Source organism: Taeniopygia guttata, chromosome 14 (assembly GCF_048771995.1).
Source record: "Taeniopygia guttata chromosome 14, bTaeGut7.mat, whole genome shotgun sequence".
NCBI classification, from domain to species: domain Eukaryota; kingdom Metazoa; phylum Chordata; class Aves; order Passeriformes; family Estrildidae; genus Taeniopygia; species Taeniopygia guttata.
Genome location: NC_133039.1, coordinates 3,728,273 through 3,748,079, shown reverse-complemented (window position 1 = coordinate 3,748,079; position 19,807 = coordinate 3,728,273). Strand labels below are relative to the sequence as shown.

The 19,807-nt window shown below is 43.8% G+C and overlaps 3 protein-coding genes across 6 annotated transcripts in view; 2 read left to right on the top strand and 1 right to left on the bottom strand.

Moving 5' to 3' along the window:
- Positions 1-7: 7 nt before the first annotated feature.
- NUDT1 (nudix hydrolase 1) lies at positions 8-4,474 on the bottom strand. Its single transcript, XM_030284994.4, has 4 exons — positions 4,356-4,474; positions 3,711-3,867; positions 723-868; positions 8-511 (listed from the first exon to the last, which is right to left on the bottom strand). Exons 2-4 carry the CDS (start codon positions 3,860-3,862, stop codon positions 339-341), a joined length of 471 nt encoding a protein of 156 aa, XP_030140854.1. The 5' UTR covers positions 3,863-3,867; positions 4,356-4,474; the 3' UTR covers positions 8-338.
- On the top strand, positions 4,379-6,733 carry MRM2 (mitochondrial rRNA methyltransferase 2). Its single transcript, XM_002195629.7, has 3 exons — positions 4,379-4,517; positions 5,146-5,396; positions 6,080-6,733. Exons 1-3 carry the CDS (start codon positions 4,489-4,491, stop codon positions 6,511-6,513), a joined length of 714 nt encoding a protein of 237 aa, XP_002195665.4. The 5' UTR covers positions 4,379-4,488; the 3' UTR covers positions 6,514-6,733.
- A 761-nt stretch (positions 6,734-7,494) lies between these two features.
- Positions 7,495-19,807, top strand: part of MAD1L1 (mitotic arrest deficient 1 like 1) — a 346,899-nt gene continuing 334,586 nt past the window's right edge. For 3 of the 4 annotated variants that reach the window (XM_030284987.4, XM_072935811.1, XM_002195648.6), the window contains exons 1-9: positions 7,495-7,556; positions 8,683-8,836; positions 10,066-10,206; positions 11,900-12,079; positions 13,277-13,401; positions 14,085-14,166; positions 15,286-15,416; positions 16,554-16,668; positions 17,198-17,259. In XM_030284987.4, the coding sequence (XP_030140847.4) occupies positions 7,543-7,556; positions 8,683-8,836; positions 10,066-10,206; positions 11,900-12,079; positions 13,277-13,401; positions 14,085-14,166; positions 15,286-15,416; positions 16,554-16,668; positions 17,198-17,259 (1,004 nt within the window). In that variant the 5' untranslated portion in view covers positions 7,495-7,542. Of the gene's footprint in view, positions 7,877-8,682; positions 8,837-10,065; positions 10,207-11,899; positions 12,080-13,276; positions 13,402-14,084; positions 14,167-15,285; positions 15,417-16,553; positions 16,669-17,197; positions 17,260-19,807 lie in introns of all 4 variants that reach the window. The other variant, XM_012577890.5, reaches the window with a different exon arrangement.

Below are 19,807 nucleotides of genomic sequence, written 5' to 3'. Positions count from 1 at the left end.
CACATGCTTTTACTAAAAAAAGTATTTTTAATAATAATAAAAAAAAATGCACCCATAAGGGAAAAGCTTAAGCCACTAAAAAGGGTAAACACTTAAGTTTTTAATAGCTGTAATCACATAACCACCAAAGCCTACCACAACCAGGGACTTCACAGCATGAAAAATCTTTTTGCTTTTACTTCTGTTCTAAGAAACCCCCTTACTTTCCTTACTTTGCAATGACCTGGAAAATAAGTCTTGTTTTCTGGAGAGCTGAGTAAGGACACCCGTGTAAGTCATACTCAGGATGCTGTAGCCCAATGTGGGCAGTAGCATGTGGGCTGAATGCTTCTGCTTTCTTAAACTTCCTCCACTTCTTTCAGGCTGTGCTCCAGGATGGTGTCTTGTCCCTGAAACTTAAAATAGCCCCGAAACAGCTTTCTCTGAAGCAGCAGGGGAAACCAGTAGCTGTCATCTGGCCACATGTGATGGAATGGCACCTCGTCCAGCTGAAACCACTGGGGCCGCATTTCTGGTGGCAGAAAACAAAAGAACTCTGCATGGGACTCACTCATGGATTTTTGCTGCCTACACTGTGAATATTGGAACAAGCAGCTTCCCTCTACAGCCCAGCTGCCCTCCTTCTGGAAGGCATTTTCATGTGAATAGTTCTCCATTTCATAAGGGCAATGCTATCTCAGAAGAGCATGCACATCCTTCCTTTCCCCACACCAGCCACCTACCCTCACTTTCTGTTGGCTCTCCATGAAAGTGATCTGCCCGGAAAATGTGAACGTCCATGAGTTCAGAGTTGCCTACAAATTCAAACGTGATCTGACCCATCTTCTGCAAGGTGTCCACAGTCAGTCCACTCTCCTCCAGGAGCTCCCTGCACAAGAAAAAGACTTCTTACATGAAAGTGAGCATGGGGAGGACAAAAATGCAGTCATTAGCTTTACTCACACATTCAAAACCCTGAAACCAGGGTGAACCAAAGGTGAAAGCTCTTATAGTACAACAGAGCAGAGTTCTGACCTGCACCAAGCCACAAAGCTACAACACCACAGTGCAGCCAGGTCAGATGGGATTGTGTGTTATTTCAGGCTCCTGAGGCTGGCAGGAAAACAGTCTATGTTGGAAGGGGAAGATTCAGGAGAATTGATAATTTAGTATAATTTAATCCTTGTGACATTAAATCTCTGTGGTAAGGGAGGAGTGGGTAAGTGAAGTCATGAGACTGTAGCTGGGTGTGGCTTCAGAACTCCAAGACACACTTCATTTAGACAGGCAAAAGGCTTTGCTAACTTCAAGCTGAACCTTCCAGAGTTGTGGAGAAGCAGGTAATGAAGGAAAGACCATCTATCTGCTACACAATCAGCTACTTCTGAGGCAAACTGAAGCTTAGCTAAATTACGCACTCCATAACACCATTTGCACACAGGAGGTTGAGAATTCCGGTTCCCATTCAAATGCAGTGTAAAAATCACAAAGTAATTGTGCAGACTTTGCCTTTCTGCTCCTTGGAAGCACATTGAGCATAACGAGAGGCCAGAAGGCAGGACTTTTCAGAGCACTTGGAGAGCTGTGCCAGCTCTTTTCTACGCACCACCATGCACAGCTACTTGAATCACATTCAGGTATTTCCTTTCTTTATGCTCTGTGCTCAGGGCTTTTTTAATTTTACCTCTCTCTAACAGAAGCAGCATGGCTTGAAGTTAGTCATTTTTTTTTAATGTACAAAAACAAGGAATACTCTGAAACTGTGTATCTTTAGTTGTAGTTAATAATTAATGTAGTTGCCTATTTGGCAGGGACAACAATTTTAAAATGTAATGGAAATTATTTTAAGGCTCCAGCTTTCTTTGGCATTGGTTTCATGGATCCCATCTTTCAAAATTATACTTCAAATTAATGTCTTGGCTAATTTTAGTTTATCTTCTGAGAAGCTCTCTATGTCTAAACTAGAGGCAGTTTTCCAGCAATGACTCTAAAAGCCTCCTTTTACAGGCACTGATAATTGAACAACAAAGCACAACACTGCTACAGTTCTCCAGGCAATTTATCCATCAGCTGCTTGGCTCTGCAGCAAGTGGGAACATTACAGGTGGCAAACTAGAAATAACTCATTCACTAAATGCTCCCCTTACAAGATGTGCCACTGAGGACCTGCCCAGCTGCTTGTAGGAATGTGCTGTACACAGCAGAAAATGGAAATCTTACTGGTACTGGGAACTTTTCTTTGTGTTGTGGCTTAATATTTAACTACCTGTGCTGAGACTTCACACCTGCTTCCTCTGCCAGACCTGCTATCTCCCAGCTGAGACAGAGCAACACGGAACCACAACCTCAGACCTCAACAGCCAGTGCAGAGTGGAATTGGTGCAAAGGAAGTTTGATTTGGAGTGTGTGGTGCTTCCTGCAGCAGGGCTGTGCCCCGAGGCAGCACTGCACCAGCAGTACTCCAGCCAGCAACGTGGCCAGCGTGTCCAGCTGCTCCTGGCTCTGGGACAGCCTCCTGCCCAGCTGCCCTCAGCAGGAACTGGTTGTGTCATTCCAGAGTTAACTGCAGGTGTAGGGATGGGGACAGTCCCCAGCAGCAGCTGCTGGCTGTGCTCTGGCACATTGCATTTGGATTGAGGAAAATTTTAGCACTTGACATCTTGTGTAAACAGAGGTTCTGGTGTCAAACTCAGGGCCAGCACAGGTAAACACACCCAGGAAATCAAATGCTACATGAAACAATTAGATTTACCCCAGAGGAGGTGGCAGGTAAGTCTAGCAAATGTTAAGTGACAAAACTTATGTCCCTCCCTCCACTCAGAGATGATAAATGACACAAAAAGCCATGATGAAGTGTCAGGTACGTTAAGGCCATGTGCTGCTGGGAGCACATCTGCACAGAGCCCCTTCTGTCCCAGGGCCCGGCTCACCACAGAACCTGGGTGGTTGTGCTGGCACAGCTGAGGAGGCTGTTGAGGGCAGAAGCTGTTGGGAACCAGCTGAGCACGCCATGACTGATCTTCCTGCAGGTGCAAAGGCAGCTTTGGGCACATTATCAGAAACTGAGGAGATGGCAAAGTATGGCTTTGTATCAGCAACATTCATGTAAAGAACAAGGTACCTAATTTTTAGAGGAACTTAGCAATTCAGCTGTGATTTGCTACTTCATTTTAATGACCAGACAGATGAAAGAACTACAAGAAATCAGTACTAAAGGGTTCAGAAATTACACAGTGCCTTTTCAGTGATTAAATTTAATTCCACAACTCAGCATTAGCACTTAAAAATGTCACCATACAATCAAATAATAAGCAGTTTGGTTAATTATTTAGATTAAATACGCTATAGTTCTGGTATATAGCCAAAATTAAGCCCTGCATCTCTCTGAAGAGTGCAAGAACTTCCACCCACCACTCAGACTCATTCTCAGTTTAAATCAGAGTCCAGGAGATGGGACAGAGGACACGGGATGTTCCAGTTGCTCAGACTGGACAAGTTTAAGATTTGCAGATGACAAAGGGCGAGCATTCCTGTTTCTCTGTCCATGTGGATGATCCCTCATTACCTGTGGAGCAGGTGTTCAGAGGTGGGTCATGACTGCACTGGTGGGTAACACGAGGGTGTCACTGACCAGACGAGCTGTGGTACCTCCACCTGCAGCCCACTGCCGATGGTCCAGTACCTCACCTGTGCCTCCATACCTCTCCCCATGGCGCGGACCCAGCCCTCACCTGCGGGCAGCCTCCTCGATGCTCTCTCCGGGCTGCACCTTCCCCCCGAAGCCATTCCACAGCCCGGCGCCGAACCCGCGCTTCTTCATGCCCAGGAGGACGCGGGACGGCTGCACCACCAGGACCAGGGTGAAGAGTCTGGACGTGTGCATGGCTCCTGGCAGAGGGGACGAGGCGGACACGCTGTGCCGAGGGAGCCGGGGGGCGCACGGAGCCCCTCACCCCCAGCACCCCTCCCCAGTGCCCTGGTCCCTCAGCACCTCTCCAAATAATCTACCTCTCCATCGCTCCCACTGACCTCACCCTCTGCTACCTCAGCACCGCCTTCCCAAAGTTTGATCCCCCTTCGTAAATCCTTGTTTCCCCACACCCCCCGAATCCTGACCACCTTTAACACCCTCCTCTCCCAGCACCCCTTCCCCAAATCTTCGATCCCCTCCGCAAACCCCTGTCCCCCCAGATTCTCCGACGACCCTCAACACCCCTTCCCCGAATCCCTGAGTCCTTTAGAAACCCCTCCCCAAATCTCCGATCCGCTCTCCCTAAATCCTTGCTCCTCCTAATCTCCCTCCCTAAATCCTTAACTCCCAGCTCCCCTTCCCCACATGGCTGATCCCGCACCCCGATCCGTGACCCCCCGTGTACCTCAGCGCCACAGCCGCAGCTTTCCCGCCCGCCTCGGTGTCACCCTCAGCCGCGGCCCTTCCCGCGCCGCCGCCGCCCCGCCCGCGGCCGCCGTGAGGGGAGGCGGGACGGGACGGGGCGGGCTGAGGCGGCCATGGCGGGCGCTGCCAGTGCCGGGGGCAGGTGCGTGGCGGGGCCGCTGAGGGGACCCCATGCACGGGATGGTGGCGTGTCGTTAGTGCCGGAGTTTCACTCGGGAACGGGTTAATGCGTGTTTGGGGTTTTAGGTTAATGGCGCCCGGCGGTTCCCGTGGCTGTTGGTTGCGCTGGCAGGCGCTCGGGCGTCCCTCCGTTCCTCTGAGCGGCTCACGGAGGCCAGCGGCCCCGCTGAGGCAGCTCAGGAGTGCTGGGATCACTCTTCCATGTCGTGTCCGTAAAACACCTGAGCAGAAGCTGGAGTGGGATCTCTTTCCCCCCTTAGCTCAGGATAACACGTGGGGCCTCATCCAAAATCTGACCCTGATAAGTAAAGGTGCCAAAAATCTCAAATTTAGGGGCTTCTTTTTAGAATCATGGAATGGTTTAGGTTGGAAGGGACCTCTGGAGACCATCTAGCCCAATAACCCTTCCAAGGCAGGGTCACCTGGAGCAGGTGACATAGGAACGTGTGTCCAGCTGTAGTGAGAATCTCCCAACAGGGAGACTCCACGCCCTCCCTGGCTGGAATGAATTACTGTAGAGACTTCTGAAACACAGAGTGGTTATTTACTAACTGGTTGACTTGCCTCTTTTCCCGGCTTTGGATGAGCAGATGCCTGCACACCACAGTGAAGTTTCTGAGGAAAACTGGAGCTGAGCAGAGGTGGTTGGAACGGCACTTGAAGGATCCCTTTGTCAAGGCATCGAAGCAGCAGCATTACCGATGCCGGAGTGCCTTCAAGTTGCTGGAAATTGATGACAAGCTCCGTGTTCTTCGTCCAGGATTTTCTGTTCTTGACTGTGGAGCAGCACCAGGTGCTTGGAGCCAGGTTGCTGTACAGAGGGTCAATGCCTTAGGTACTGGTAAGTGCAATTTTTTGGCAGGCAAGATGGGGATGATACTACTCTTGAAGTGTGTGAAAGATCTGTGAAATACTACGGAATCTAAATTGAAATACTATGAAATCAAGGAAATATTATGATGGTAACAGTGTGGGGAGGGGACATGGCAAGTGCCAGAGTCACTGATAAAAATATGAAAGGGTGAGCCTAGTAATTCTTCATATAGAGAAATTGTGTTTATGAAATAAAACATACCATGTGGTGCTAGTGATTTGATTAGCTGTTGTGGGGAAGATTCCTTCATCCAGTTCTGAAATTTATGTGACCTCTAGCAATTACCTTGGCTTATTTAAAATATTATTTCCCTTCTCAAAAAATGGAAGCAACTGCTCTGCATGGTTTATATGGGTGAAGCCATTGATATTTACAAAGTGAGGTGTTATCATCTGCAGCATTATCCAGGATTTCTGGACTGTCAGCCTTATAAGAGCAGCAGAAAACCAAGAAAAAGCCTCCTTGTTTATCCATAGTAGCTGAGTTTTTGTCTTGAGCGGATGAGCTTATGGCAAACCCAGCAAACTGCCAGGGGAGGAGAAGGCAGCTGTGGCAGGTGGTGGGTTTTGTCTACTGATAGGCACAGAGCTCGTGCATGTGCAGGTTTTTGCATCCACTCTGAGTGTTCCCTGTGTCATTCCTCCTTACAGATGCTGCTGTCCCCACTGGCTTCGTGCTTGGTGTTGACCTGCTGCGGATTTCTCCCCTGGAAGGAGCGGTTTTCCTGTCGGAGACTGACATGGCAGAGCCCAGCACGCTGAGGGCCATCCAGAGCCTGCTTCCCTTGGGGAAGGCAGATGTCATCCTGAGTGACATGGCGCCCAACGCCACGGGCATCAAAGAGCTGGATCATCAGAAGCTGATCAGTCTGTGTTTAGGCCTTCTGGATATGTCCCAAAGCATTTTAAAGCCAAAAGGAACGATGCTCTGTAAATTCTGGGATGGATCCGAGGCCCGTCTGCTGCAAAACAGACTGAAGGAGCAGTTCCAGGATGTGAGAACTATAAAGCCTCAGGCCAGCAGGAAGGACTCTGCGGAATCTTATTACCTCACAAGGCTGTACAGAGGGAAATTAAAGTCCTGAGCTGCAGATTCTCTTGACATGGATTGGAAATCTCAATTTAGTGGGTGTTGAGAGGAAAATGCCACCATTAAGACCTTGGGAAAATTTGCTGCTCTTCTTTAAGTCCATCAGACTTTTCAAATACTTGCGGACAAAATGGTTGGGAATGGAGAGGAATAATCTGAAAGGCAACCTCTGGGACTGCAGTAAGGGAAATGAAAATAAAATACTGATTATATGAGTTTTTAATGTGTGCCTGAAAATCACAGCACTGTTAATGCTGCCATACATGAGACTGACCATAAAGGTGATTGTTAGAACATGAAGAGAATGTCAGCAAAGGGGAGTTTGGGCCAATTCAGTGCCTTTTAGAAGGCTGGTGTGATTTATTAGCAGGTCACAGGTAAAAAATAGAAAGTGTTTCTGTGCACATCAGGTTCTGTCATGCACGGTGTGTAGCACAACCATGTGAGGGGCACGGCTGACTTGGGAATGTTCAGCCCCGTGGCTCTGCTGCCTCTCCCACAGCACAGGTTATGTTTAGGAGTTGCTGCTTCCTGGCACTCCTAAATCCCGTCAGTGCCAGTGGGACAGGGTCATGGCCACGCAGATCATCTCCCTAGTGCTTTCTAGGTGTGGCCAGTGGTGTTTCTCAGGCGAAAAGACAAGATATTCCTAAGATCCCAGTAGGGAGAATGACTGAATTGCCAGAAATCTGTTTGCACAAATAAATTCAGCTGCTGCATTATCTGCAAGCGACAAGTTTCATATTAAACATTGCTTTTATCAGGCTGAGTGTGGCATGAGTTATATGAGAGGCTGTTTTTAAGACTCCCAGGCCTTTCTCATCACCAGCCTGGGGTTGCTGGCTGGATCCCTGCCGCAGCAGGAGGGCGCGGGGCGCTTTTTGGGGGTGCGGGCCGAGCTCTAAGCGGCACCGCGTCTTATCGGGGCATTACGGTAGCGCGCGGAGTGCTGCGCGCATAATGTCGCCCTTACGGCGCACGGCGCCGGCGCTCTCGCGAGAGGCGGGCGCGGAGTTCCCGCGAGATGCCGTGGCCGGGGTGAGGAGGGAGATCCAAGCGGGGCGCGCGGCGCTCGCTGAGGGAGGCGCGGGGAAGGGGCGCGGACGGGGGGAACGGGAGGGAAGGAGGCTCCGAACGCGCCCGTCCCACCCCGCTTTCCCCTCGGGGAGTCGTGCCGGCGAGCCCCTCAGTGCCCGGAGCTGCCCCGTGCCCTCCGCGGCCGCTCCCGGTGCTCGCTGCCTGCCGCGGGTCCCTGCGTGCCCTGAGGGGTTCCTGAAGCGGACCGGGTCACACACACATCAAGTGTCGTAATCGCCAGGAGGTTTGGGAACGGGCTTGCTGGAGCTGCCTGCCGGCAGGTGCGTTTGGTTCTCCAGAGCTCGCTTTGGGTTTTGGCAGATCTGTTGGTTCTGCGCCGCTCTTACGCCTCCTGCTCGTGATGCTGTAAATACAAACAGTAACTGCTGTGTAACCCCGGGAGTGCAGGAGCCCTGAGGCAGCCCCAGGTCTCTGTCTGTGCTGCATTCATGGGGATGTTGTGGCTGCCTTTCCTGGTCCTGGACCTTTTCCGGTGTTTCTGGGGATTTATGGAGCGTGCAGTCACTGGAGGGACTCACCTGAGGTTTCCTGAAATATGGGGAACCTTGCAGGCTTTTCTGAGTGAGCACCACACTTGATTTCTCTTTGGCCTTTTAGTTAGTACCCTTCTAAATTGGGAGGAAAAGCTGCATCTCATTATATAAATAATTTGATGCAGTTTCACTTATACAAGTGATCAGTGGATTTGGGAAGACGTGTTGGAAATTAGAGTCCAAAGTGCTTCTGGGAAACCAGAAACAAGTTGTGTAGCAGGAAGGGTGTGCTGCTACTGTGGAGTTAGTTCTGCTCCCATCAGATTCAAAAATTAGGGGGAAGAACAATGAGTTTGGTTTGGTCAGAGAAGAAGAGGCTGTCTTGCATCTTTTCTCATTTCAGAGAAAATTACAGCTTCAGCCTGGGTAGATTGTGTTTTCTGTGGATGCCAGCAGTGCAGATTGCAGATTGATTCTTACCCTGTAAATTGGAAGACCTCGTGTTTAGTCTTTCCTCAGGGCAGTGATGGGTCCCTCCTTAGCTGAGCATTTTGCTCTGAGTGTTTTGCTGATTATTTTCTGTCTATTTCCAGAGCCATGGAGGACTTGGAAAATAATACCACTGTCTTCTCCACCCTGAGATCCCTCAACAACTTCATTTCACAGCGAATGGAGGGAGTGTCTGGGCTGGCTACACCTGGATCTTCTCAAAGCTCCTTACAGATGCAGTACCAGCAGAGGATGCAGGTGAGGAGTCCTCATCTTTGTGATTCCTGCAGCACCACTTCAGTGTGGCCATGTGCTCCTTTTGATTCTAGGAATTGGGAATTTCATTCAGTTCTGACTGTTTGTTCTGAAACTGACACAAACAAATAAAGGAAGCTTGATGTCACCATTCTGGAATCTTTTCCAGAACATATTTAATTTTTTTTTACAGTGTCAGTTTTATTTCTGTTTTGTAAAAGTTTAAGAAAGGTTCTTTGAATTTATTCCCTGCTAGTTATATCTGTGTAGCAGCTCAGGAAATTAAATTGTGAGTTGTTTTCATAATGCTGAACAAAGGAGCTTTGTATCTTAACATTTTTTCTAGTAAGACACTTTGTTACCTTTTTTCAGGATTTAAAGGCTTCTTTGCCTGGACACATCCAGGATACTTATATTGAGCTGTGGCTTTGATATGCAAACCAGTTGTGCTTTCTTATCCACCTGAGTTATTTACTTTTTTTTTTGCTGTTAACTGCTTCAGGCTCATAAAGCATAAAGTAAATTGACAATCTTAGATCCCAGGGACTGTTTATTAGGCTGCAATGAAGTATCTCTATTCTGTATATTAATATAATTTCTATTTCAGTCTCCAAGTAAAAAAATGTTTGCTTCTTTTTAATGTAAATCTGCTTTGCATTTGGAATGTTGACAAAAATTTAAGCTTTTTCTGTCAGTGCTACATCTCTAGTGGCAGCAGTAGTTGCAGGAGGCTCTCTGGTTAGAGTCTCCATCTGCTGTGTGTTGGATGTACATCACCAGGATGTGAGCAATTCTGATAGTATTGTCTGTGCTCTCAGGTAATTTTAGTGAGAAAATGAAGTGGAATGTTGTAGAGGTCATGGAAAAATGTGTTATTTTGTTTAGCAGTTAGTTTTATTGGGAGCATGATCTGTACTTCTTAGGCTTGGGGAAGTAATAATTAGCTTTTTAGATAGAGAAGTAGATCTTGTCAGACTACATCTAGAGATTGAGAAATTCTGATTTAAGAACCAGGAATTAGTTTTTTTCCAATTCACCTTGATTTGATGTGGGTTTCTGAGCGTGGTGTTGAACTCTTTGTTTCCCCAGCTACAGCTGGTGTGAGAGGTGCCACAAATGTGGTGATAGTTTGTAAAAAGGCAAGTCAGTGTCAGCTGAGCAGTACAGGGCACCATGATACTGTTGTGCTGTTAATGGTGTGCAATGTCTCTTCTCACACATGAACTGGCCAGCTGGAGGAGCAAGCTGGGCAGATCCACTCCAAATCCCAGCTGCTGCAGGTGGAACGGGAGAAGATGCAGATGGAGCTGAGCCACAAACGAGCTCGCATCGAGCTGGAGAAGGCAGCCAATACCAATGCCAGGAATTATGAGGTGAGTGGATGTCTGCTCATGGCTTGGGAGCATGGCCTAAGCCAGAACACATGGGGAGCATTTACATCAATGCTTTGGGTCAGGGATGTGCTTTGGTGTGCAGTGTCTGTCTCAGAATGTGTATAGTTACTCTTTGGAGTGAAACCAAGCTGAAAGGTGCATTCCAGGAGCAAGCCTGGTGTTCTCCAACTGCTAATGGACACTGTCTTCAGTGACTCTGGAATGCCTTTACTGTGTTTGCATTTACTGCAGGTGTGGCTGTCAAGTTGCCAGCACCAACACATCTGCAGAACTGCTCTGCAGGTCCCCTCTCAGTGCACTGCACTAACTTGCTAATGTGCACAAGAGTGTGATCTTGAAGCCTCGTTATGTTCACAGACTGATGATCTGATCACTGATCCTGTTAGATTAGCACTGAAGTTGTCATGGGTAGCAGTAACAAAAGGGATTTGTTATATGTTTCTCCCAGAAGTATTTAATAATTTTTCTCCTAGAGGGTTTAAACTTCTGCTGGCACAATTGCAAGCGTTTGGTTTGTGTGACTGTAATTAATTGGAATGGCAGCAGTTCCAGCCATGCAGTGTCACGCAAGAGAGCCTGCACTGATAAAACAGTGAGCCTCACTCAGGGCCTAATAGCTTTTATTGGGTTCTGCTTTTCTGCCCACATATGTTTGCTTAACGACGTTACTGAAATAAGCTGTGGATCAGTGGCTTTTGCAGCGTAATAAAAGTCTTCTATGTGGGTGATTATTGAAAAAGAAATCAGTAAAAAAATAATAAGTATGTTTTTGTATTTTATGAGGGTGACAGATTTAATGTGTGGTTGTGAAATAGGGAGTCAGTGACTAAATTCCTTCTTCCTCTGAAGGTAAGGTGATGTGGGATTAGGCCAGGAAGAGTTCAAACTGGAATGTAGCTGAGTCAGTCACAGAAACCCTTGAAATACTGGTACAAAAAAAGGGAACAGCATTAATCCAGCACTGTGGTAATTACCCTGCTCAGATTCTGTGTTTTTCCGAGTCATGTGGATAAAGGTTTTAGGAACCTCACATTGCTTTGCATAATCCTTGCTTAATATGCAAATCCATGTCTCCAGTTGCTTTGATTAGCAAAGCAATTTACTATGCATTTTTTCAATAAGTATTGATCAATTTGTGGTAGGAGTAAACAGAAATGGTATATGAGAGGTTGTCAGACTGCAAGAATATTTATTGTATTAGTTGATAATATTTTCTTTTAAATGAATTCCAGAAGTTGCAGAGGGAAGTTGGTTTTATTAACCCAGGTGTTGAGGTCTGAGTTTCTGAAAGTCAATTTTTTGTTTATGGGTCAGCTTTAAATTGGAGATTGAATGTTTTCATCTTTAAGCTGCTGGAGAGTGTGCAATGGAGTCTTTGAAGCCACATCTGTATTCTTAAAGTCATGTCTTAGTGTAAGGGATTTGGAAGATGTGGTCTCTTAATTTTCCAGCTCCATTTTCCTGGGTAATTCCTTGGGTAATTCCATTGAGTTACTGCTGATAAATTTTTGTCCTTGCTAGGTTAAAGCTGTGGTCTGAGTAACTTTGCTTCATGATGAAGCAATTACCATTGGTGATCATAGTAATGAGAAATGAGGACAAAAGAAGGAAAAATGGCTTCACCTTTCTGCTGCTTTCTTCTTAAGTCTCTTTGTGTTTTCTCCTTGGCCAGCGAGAGGCTGATCGTAACCAGGAGCTGCTCACGCGCATAAAACAGTACCAGGAAAGGGAAACAGAGGCTGAAAATAAACTGAAAGAACAAATGGAGATGAACAAATCTTACAAGAAGAGCATGGAGACAATGAGTAAGAAGCTTCAAGAGAAGGAGAATAAATTAGCTGAAGCTAATGAAGTAAGAACAGAGTAATTTTTAATCCATTCATAGCTCCAGGTGACTTTGCAGTTCTTGTGACTTCAAAATGCCCTTTTTGATTTAAAAAACCCTTAAACAAAATAACTGGAACATTTTGTTCATCACCTGGAAATGAATAAACCCTTGTGGTGTGTGTCTTTTCTGTCAAAGTTTAGAATCAAACCAAGCCCAGATACAAGTGAGCATGTCAGAAGGAGATTTCTTATACAAGATGATACGGAGAATGAGAAAGAAAGTGTGAGGCAACATCCAGCATATGGGCTCAGAAGTGTGAAGAAAGGGATAGTGATGGAGGAAATAATATAGGAAAGTGTTCAGGGAAGTCAAGAGAACGGTAGAGTGGATGAGGGCAACATTGTGAACCAAGTGTGTCTTCCTGAAGTGTCTTTAATGTCTGTGCATTCTACTGCAGAATGAATACTTGGGAACAGTTTCAGTGTATTTGGATGCCCAGACCATCTTCTCAACCCTACACCTTCTCAGATATCATTATAGTTAATTTCAGCTATTTATTTTGTAATTTTCCTGTAGCAGTTGTTGATCAGCAATCACTAACTCTTTAAGCCCTGCTCCTGCCTAGGTGTCACTGGAAATGTAGCAATGTGCTAAAGCAGGTAAATAGATTTAATGTTCCAGTTATCAGTGATTAAAACCAGGGGGAGAGTGATGGTACATTAGAGAAACTAAACCCACCTAAAAGATGTATGCTGCAGTTCTGTGTCTGTGTTCTTTTATTCCTATCAGTATCAAGAGTGAGAACTCTACCTGTCTCTCAGTCTGGAAGACACACTACATATGTAATGTTTTGAGATTGTTCTCTTTTTCTCTGTTACAGGGAGCTGAGTAATGGCTGTTGAAACAAACCTGTCAGCTTTTCTTTAGAGTTAATACATTTAGAAACTTTAAAGTTTGATGTTTTTCATGCCAGTTTGAGGTCACCCATTTAAGAGATAATGTAAATGAGAATTTGGATGGCAAGTGAAAGTACAAAATTACTTTCTCTTGCATTTATTTGAGGTAGGTTTACACGTCTGAAGGTTTGCAGGAGTGTTGGATTGTTTCTAAGATTGTGTTAATACCTTTTAGTTGGAAATTATTTCTATCACCATCCATAATATCCATATTGGAAAGTCACAGCCTTGTGTGTTTATGCTTTTTTTTTCCCCATTAATTCAGACAATCACTGTATTAAAAGGGAAAATATCAGAGCTGCAATGGAATATAATGAACCAAGAGATGCAGATGACAAGCCAAGACTCTCAGAAGCAGGAACTGATGGAGCAGCTGGATGTTGAAAAAAAGTAAGCAAGGGATGAATGACTGTAGGGAGAAAAAGGCAAACAGAACTTCAGTCTTGTGCAGCTGTCATCACTCAGAAAACTTTCAATGGTGTTTGATTTCTGCTCTTCAAAGGGGTTCTTTGATCTGGGTGTGCAGGTTATAACTGTTGTTTGAAACCAGCTCTGAGGTGCAATATTAATTGTACCTTGAGGAAAAAAACCCACAAACTTGAGCTTTAAATCTCATTGATGTTTCGTGTTCCTGGTGGAGAGTTAACAGAAGGGATGTGGGTGGGAAAGGCTGATCTGAACTTTATGGACTGAACAGATCAAAAATATGAAACCTTAAATCATAGTGGAGGGGTAATTGAAAGTTATGAGTGTGTTTTTTCTTGCTCTCAGCTCTTCAATTTCTAAGTTGTGAAGTTTCGTTTACTCCGAGTATATATTTGTTGTTCTCAGAGTCAAGTGGCTTGATTTTTTTTTGTATTTTTCTCAATATGTTTCTTTTTATTAAAATGAATTGATATTTTTGTCTCTGGATAAGAGGGAACTGATATGAGTGTGAGACTGAAAGAGTTATGTAAGAGTAACATTTACCTTTTTAGTGCTATTTGACTCTGTTGGTCAGAAACTTCTGAAGGTGGGTTGTTTGTGGTACCTGAATTGTGGGTGCTCAAGTTCCTCTTGTCTTCATCTGACAGGAAATGGCAGGAGGCAAGTCAGCAAATCCAAACACTGCAAGCAAGCCAGTCCTTACTGACAGAATATGAACAGAAGATTAAGGTAAGAAACTTTGTGACCTATATAAAGCTTTAGATTTTAATTCCTTCAGTGGGAGAACATAATGTTGCTTTTTTAAAATTTGGCTATTGCAGAAGTAAAAGGTTAGTTTGTAATATAAGTACCTGAGTTAGTTGCTAGCAGGAGCTGAGCTTGGGTGGACCAGGCTATCTACAATTAGCTGTAACATGAGACTTTGCCTTTGTTGTATCAATTGATTGGAAAAAGCATGCTTTCTCTCTAGAAAGGTGATTTATATCCATAAGCAGTGCTCTGTAGGAATGCTTCTTTTGGTTTTGTGCCAATTTGCTCTGCAAAAGACTGCTTTTAGAGTGATCTTTTTTCAAATGGTGTGTGATGAGCCCAACAGCTACAGTTATTTTCTGCTTCCCAGAAAATCCTTCCTCTGCAGTTGTGTTTAGAAAGTGCAATTACTTGTAAAGCTTTCAAAACTACAGTATCTTAAACATCAGTATGGAGATGCTTTTTGTGCTTCCAAATGAGCACATAGGTTGCTGGGAATGTATCTTTTTAATTTGTGTTGTCTTCCTGGCAGAGGCAGATGTGGAGAGTTACTTTGGTTTGAGCAGTGCTGACAGTGGCACTGCCTTGCTGTGAAACCAACCCGATTGCCAGCAAGAGGAGACTTTCTCCATTGAAATGAAAAGATGGAAAACAGGATATTAGTCTGCAACACAGCCCTAAATAATTCAGTTTTTCAGTGGAAATCTCCTCAACATTTACCATAATGTTGAAATGCACATTTGTGTTTCTTTCTGTACCTAATCCTTGCTTTCCTCTGCACTTTGTTGGTGGAGGGATAGGGGACAAGAAAATCACAGTTTTGATTCAGTTGATCAAAGAGGATCATTGTAATGAGTAACTGAGGGTTTTTTGTTATGAATTTGGACTAAGCAAGTGTAGAAAGAAGAGACCAGCCCAGGTATTAAAAGTGAAATGAGTCATCCCTGCTTTGAGCATGGATTGGAAAACATGACCTCCTGAGTCCCCTTCCAACTTCATTCCAGTCCTTGATTTGAGCTTAAAAAGTACAATGCAGAAATAGCTCTTACAAATTCCAACTTACTCATTGCTGTCCTGTTCTCATCCCATGTTTTCCAGGATCTGGAGCAGAAGTTGTCCCAGCAGGAACATGATGCTGTAATTGTCAAGAACATGAAGGCAGAACTGGCTCGTTTCCCAAAAATGGAGCGTGAATTGCGTCAGCTAAGGGAGGAAAATGCCTACTTCAGGTGAAGGAAGGGTTCAGGTGTTGAGGGTTGTGTTCTTCTATACATGCTACAGCTGCACTGTCTGCACTTTACATCCCTCTTTAGGGTTTCCACGTGGCAAAGCTCAGAAGGAAGTATTTCATTTAAGTACTGCTTATGAATTGAGCAGTGTCGTTGTGCTTACTAGATGAGAGGATCTGACAAGATCTGAGGAATCTTCTTGAACACAGGAGCCTCACAGAATGTGCATTCATTATCCTGGGTGCTGATTTTGGATTGTTAGGACAAAACTCATGTTTAAAGGTGGTGATGAACTCTGTACAGCTTTGGGAAAGAGTTTCCTGTAGGGAGAAGAGGCAGCTGAACATTTCTTTAAGAACTGGTTTTGCTTAGCTATTGTTACCACTGTGTTAAAGACCTGTTGTTCCAGCATAGTGTTTAGAAAGTGTCTTGTTTAAATTTCTAGAGCACTCTGATACAGCCATTGGGTAGAGCAGGCTTTTTGGATTGTCAAAGTGTTAATCAGTTTGAAAAATTAAATATAATGTGAAAGAAATTGCCTTAAAGTGTTAGGTGGTTTTTGTTGCTGTTGTTTGTCTTTTTGTAAAATTATATGAGTCATCTTGCCAGCTTTTTTATTTATTTATTTTTTTTAAATTAAGTAATTTTCCCAGGTTTTGGTCTTGTAATTATTTCATTATAATTTTAAATTGTTTGTCTTGGAATTTTTTCTCATGGTTGTTTTTCTACATTGGAACATACCAACAGATTAAAGGTAATTTGTTTTTATACAGTTTTATTTCACCCTTGTACACCTCTATTGAAGTAAAACCAAGCAGTGCTCCAAACCCCAGGTCTGTACTGCTTGCTGTGTTACAGCCAGAGTGAAAAGCAGAGTTTTGAGTCTTTTGTTACCCTTGTTTTGACAAATAGTAAAGCAGACACAAAGCTTCAGCTTGTTTGGGCATAATTAGGTTGATATTTAGAGCAGAAAAAAAATTTCAGTAAAACTATTTTTTGGTACCAGTCACTTTGCTGTGAAGGTTATAGAAGTGTCAGTTGAATGTCATGATTCCCATGGGATTCCTGCATATCTGAAAGTGTGTGAAAGGGAATTGAATTGCATGAACCTGTAGTAATTGTCTCTCTTTATCACAGGGAAATGAAAGAAAACAATGGTTTGCTTAAAGAGGAAGTAGAAGGTCTCCAAAGAAAGCTGGAACGCTACGAGAAAGTCCAAGCACAGCTAGTGACTGTGGAATTGGAAAATGAGGTGAGGAGCTGGGAACATCTGGTGTGTGAGCAGAACAGGAGTTTCCTCTCTTGCCTGTCCTGACTTTTAGGCTCTTGTATTGTGTTACCTAAGATATGATGCCTCCTTTAATTAATGGACTTGAACCAGACATTTCCAAACTGGAAAGTCAGCATGAGGGGAGTTATGGCAAGGATGGTGTAAAAGGCAAAAGGGATATTTACTGTTCAGCTGGAGATTTTGTGTACAGAATAATCTCATCATAGTGTCTATTTTAGCCTTGATGTTTCTCTTTTACCTTCCTTTTGCTGGAAAGGCTTTTTCTGGCATCAGGCTCTGTCCAGATGTGGTGGTGTTGAACACGTGTGTGTGAAAAACCTTGGTACCCAGGGCTGCAGAATGACAAACCAAAAATGCTGGATAAGATCAGGAAATCCACAGCAGGAGAAGGAATGACACTGACTTTGCATGGAGGATTATGAGAAAACTCTGGTTTTGAGTTTTGAGAACGTGTGTCTATGTCTAACTCTACTTTTAATTTTCACTTTAGAAACTTCTGGGAAAATTGCAAAGCTGGGAGAAACTGGATCAGAGCACTGGCTTAAATATCAGGTATGTGCTCACAGCTCTGGAGAGAAGTAAGACTTTTAAGCCCTTTCCTCTATCTTCTGACCAGTCTCTTAAGTGTGTTGGTCATGCTTTCTTTCTGTCCCTTCTTCATGTGGAACCTCTTCTAGTACATTTTATTATATACAAGAAGAAAATAAGATAACACAATTTTAAACTTCGGAAACTAAGAAATTTTTTTCACCAAGTCACCTTGAGTAATGTCTTTGAGGCTGGGGATCAATTTTGAATTCTTGAAACTTTTTGTGTATAGCTGCATTTTTGTTTAGTTAGAGATTCCACTTGCTTAATAAGTGAATTTCTAAGAATTTTAGATGTCCAGAGAAGAGAATGTGTGCTACTTGTGGCAAACTGTTGTAAACATATTTCCTTTGAAATCTGGATATCAAAATTATCTGCTAGATCATGTTGTGACTTTCTTTACTTATAGCAGCTGAAGAAATGTTATATTTTAGTTATTTTGTCAAAGCCACTTCCCAGTTGTGTTTTGTAACACCAGCTGGTCTGTGTGCTGGTACTCAACAGCTCCTCCTGACATCTGGAGCAGTGAAGCAGATTTTTAAAGGTCCCTGCATATGTGGTATAAAAAGAAACTGGAAATTTTGATCATTCTCTTCTGCTGCAGAAGATGTTCTGTGTATATATGAATCTTTTGTGTGCCATGTTTCAACACTGTTTTATTTTCTCTAAATATTTATAGTGTTATTACATGAGAAAAGAAGATGCTTCTTTGCAAATAATTGATATGAGCATTGATCACCTTTCACACTGGGTCAAGGGCAAAACATGAGTAGCAGAACCTCCTCTTGCCAGTTGTTTCTCCATTCCATTCATTCCACATACCCAGGCACAGAGCTGTGTGTGCACACTGCTGGGATTGTTTGGAAATGCACATATGGGTTTGGACACATCACTGCTTCATGTAAAAGATACTTGTGTTCGAGCTTGGGAAACCTGCCTTAATTTTCTCAGTGTTTCCTGTTTAATGAGGATAAGAAACCTTTTCCAGAGGCTTGCTGGTGGGTAGCATGCTTGAGGTTCTCTCCTGCACACATTTAGATGAAGATAGAATTATGCTAAGTCTCCTATGGTAAGGTATGGACAGAAATTGTAGGAATCCTTTTCTCAAAACCTTTTGGAGTAAAAGCTTTTTACTTACCTCAAGCTGTTAAAGGTTTAACGAGGTAATTTCACAGCGGGAGAGAAATGGAGCCAAGTGATTCTGCCTTTTGAAGTCTAATAACTCCTTCATTTAAAATCAGAATATTCACTGTGAAGTGCTAGTTTTGTGATTGGGCCATATTGTTTAGTGCTATTAATGGCACCTTTTACAGAAAGGGGAATTGCTCTTGAGAAAGATCATCTTTTCAGGCAATTGGAGCAAGTGGGACTGGATGATTTCCCCCTCCCTCCCTTATTGTTCTTTTCTTTTCTTGCTCAGACTTCTTACAGCATGAATTACATTAATTTTTGGTGAGGGTGATGAAGATGGTGAGAGATCATTGCTCTGGTTGGATCCTGGAGAATGCTGTTGGTGAAAGTTTGAGAAGAGTTAATTGCCCATCTCATAGTAGAAAAGAAACAGGAGCAAGTTGGCTGATTGTCCCAAAAGGCCAGAGGATTGTTCTGTTTGCTAATAACTAGATAAGAAAGGGAAAAGGGAATAAATTAGGATTTCTCATCTTTTCTTATCAGGTTCTTCATTGGTGCAGAGGATGTAAGAGAAGTGCATGCAGTATGTGGAGTTTTAGGAAAGGATGATTTTTCATTTCCTCCAGCACTTCCACAGGGCTTGTTCAATGTCTGCTCTCAGTGGTTTCTGTTCACTGATTGCCTGCTCCCAGCAGGCTTTTTGTCAGATTGGCTTATGATCAGCCCTTGCAGTGTAATTTTATGTAATAATACTTGGGAAGGAGGTGCAGCTTTCACAAGTGTTGTGGTAATCCAACTGTTTTTAGTACTGGTCTCTTTTTGGTGACAGTGTTTATAATGCTTCACCTTGTGGGGGGAAAACAAGTTCATTAACAGCTGACTCTGGCTAATCTTCTGTTTGCTCGTTCTGGATTCCACTTGTAAGCTCCTGGGCTTTCTCTCTTTTCATAAACAGTAGAAACAAAGACAGCTGTAGCTCTATAGCAAAATATCCCTGTGCTATATCTAGATAATAAAATAGGACTCATCATATGTGTTATATAGGGTTCATGTGTACACATTATAAGTCTATGTCATCTTTTTGTGTTCAGTTATATGTCCTTTGGATTTCTTGAGCTTCTTACTGCCTACCTTGGCTCTGGTTTTTATTGTGGAGCTAGGTCTTTTTTGTGTGTTACTCTTATGCTGCCAGGGATTTTCATACATTTGTCATGTGCTGCTCTGACTTGATATTTCTGCTGTAGAATTGGTTTCAGCTGTAAAGGGAAAAAAACCACAAAATGTTACATTCTTGCTCTGTGAGTAGAAAGCCTTATTTATTTTGGAGTGCACCGTCCTATAGAAGGATATTTATACATGGCTTTTTTAGGACTTTTATTAG

Excerpts from the sequence above, each read along its gene's own strand:
- NUDT1 (XM_030284994.4), bottom strand. The coding sequence starts at position 3,862 with ATGCACACGTCCAGACTCTTCACCCTGGTCCTGGTGGTGCAGCCGTCC. Across the intron at positions 869-3,710 it reads ATCGAGGAGGCTGCCCGCAG|GGAGCTCCTGGAGGAGAGTG; the intron begins GTGAGGGCTGGG and ends TTTCTTGTGCAG. Across the intron at positions 512-722 it reads AGAGCCAACAGAAAGTGAGG|AAATGCGGCCCCAGTGGTTT; the intron begins GTAGGTGGCTGG and ends TTCTGCCACCAG.
- MRM2 (XM_002195629.7), top strand. The coding sequence starts at position 4,489 with ATGGCGGGCGCTGCCAGTGCCGGGGGCAG. Across the intron at positions 4,518-5,145 it reads GCTGCCAGTGCCGGGGGCAG|ATGCCTGCACACCACAGTGA; the intron begins GTGCGTGGCGGG and ends TTGGATGAGCAG. Across the intron at positions 5,397-6,079 it reads GGTCAATGCCTTAGGTACTG|ATGCTGCTGTCCCCACTGGC; the intron begins GTAAGTGCAATT and ends TCCTCCTTACAG.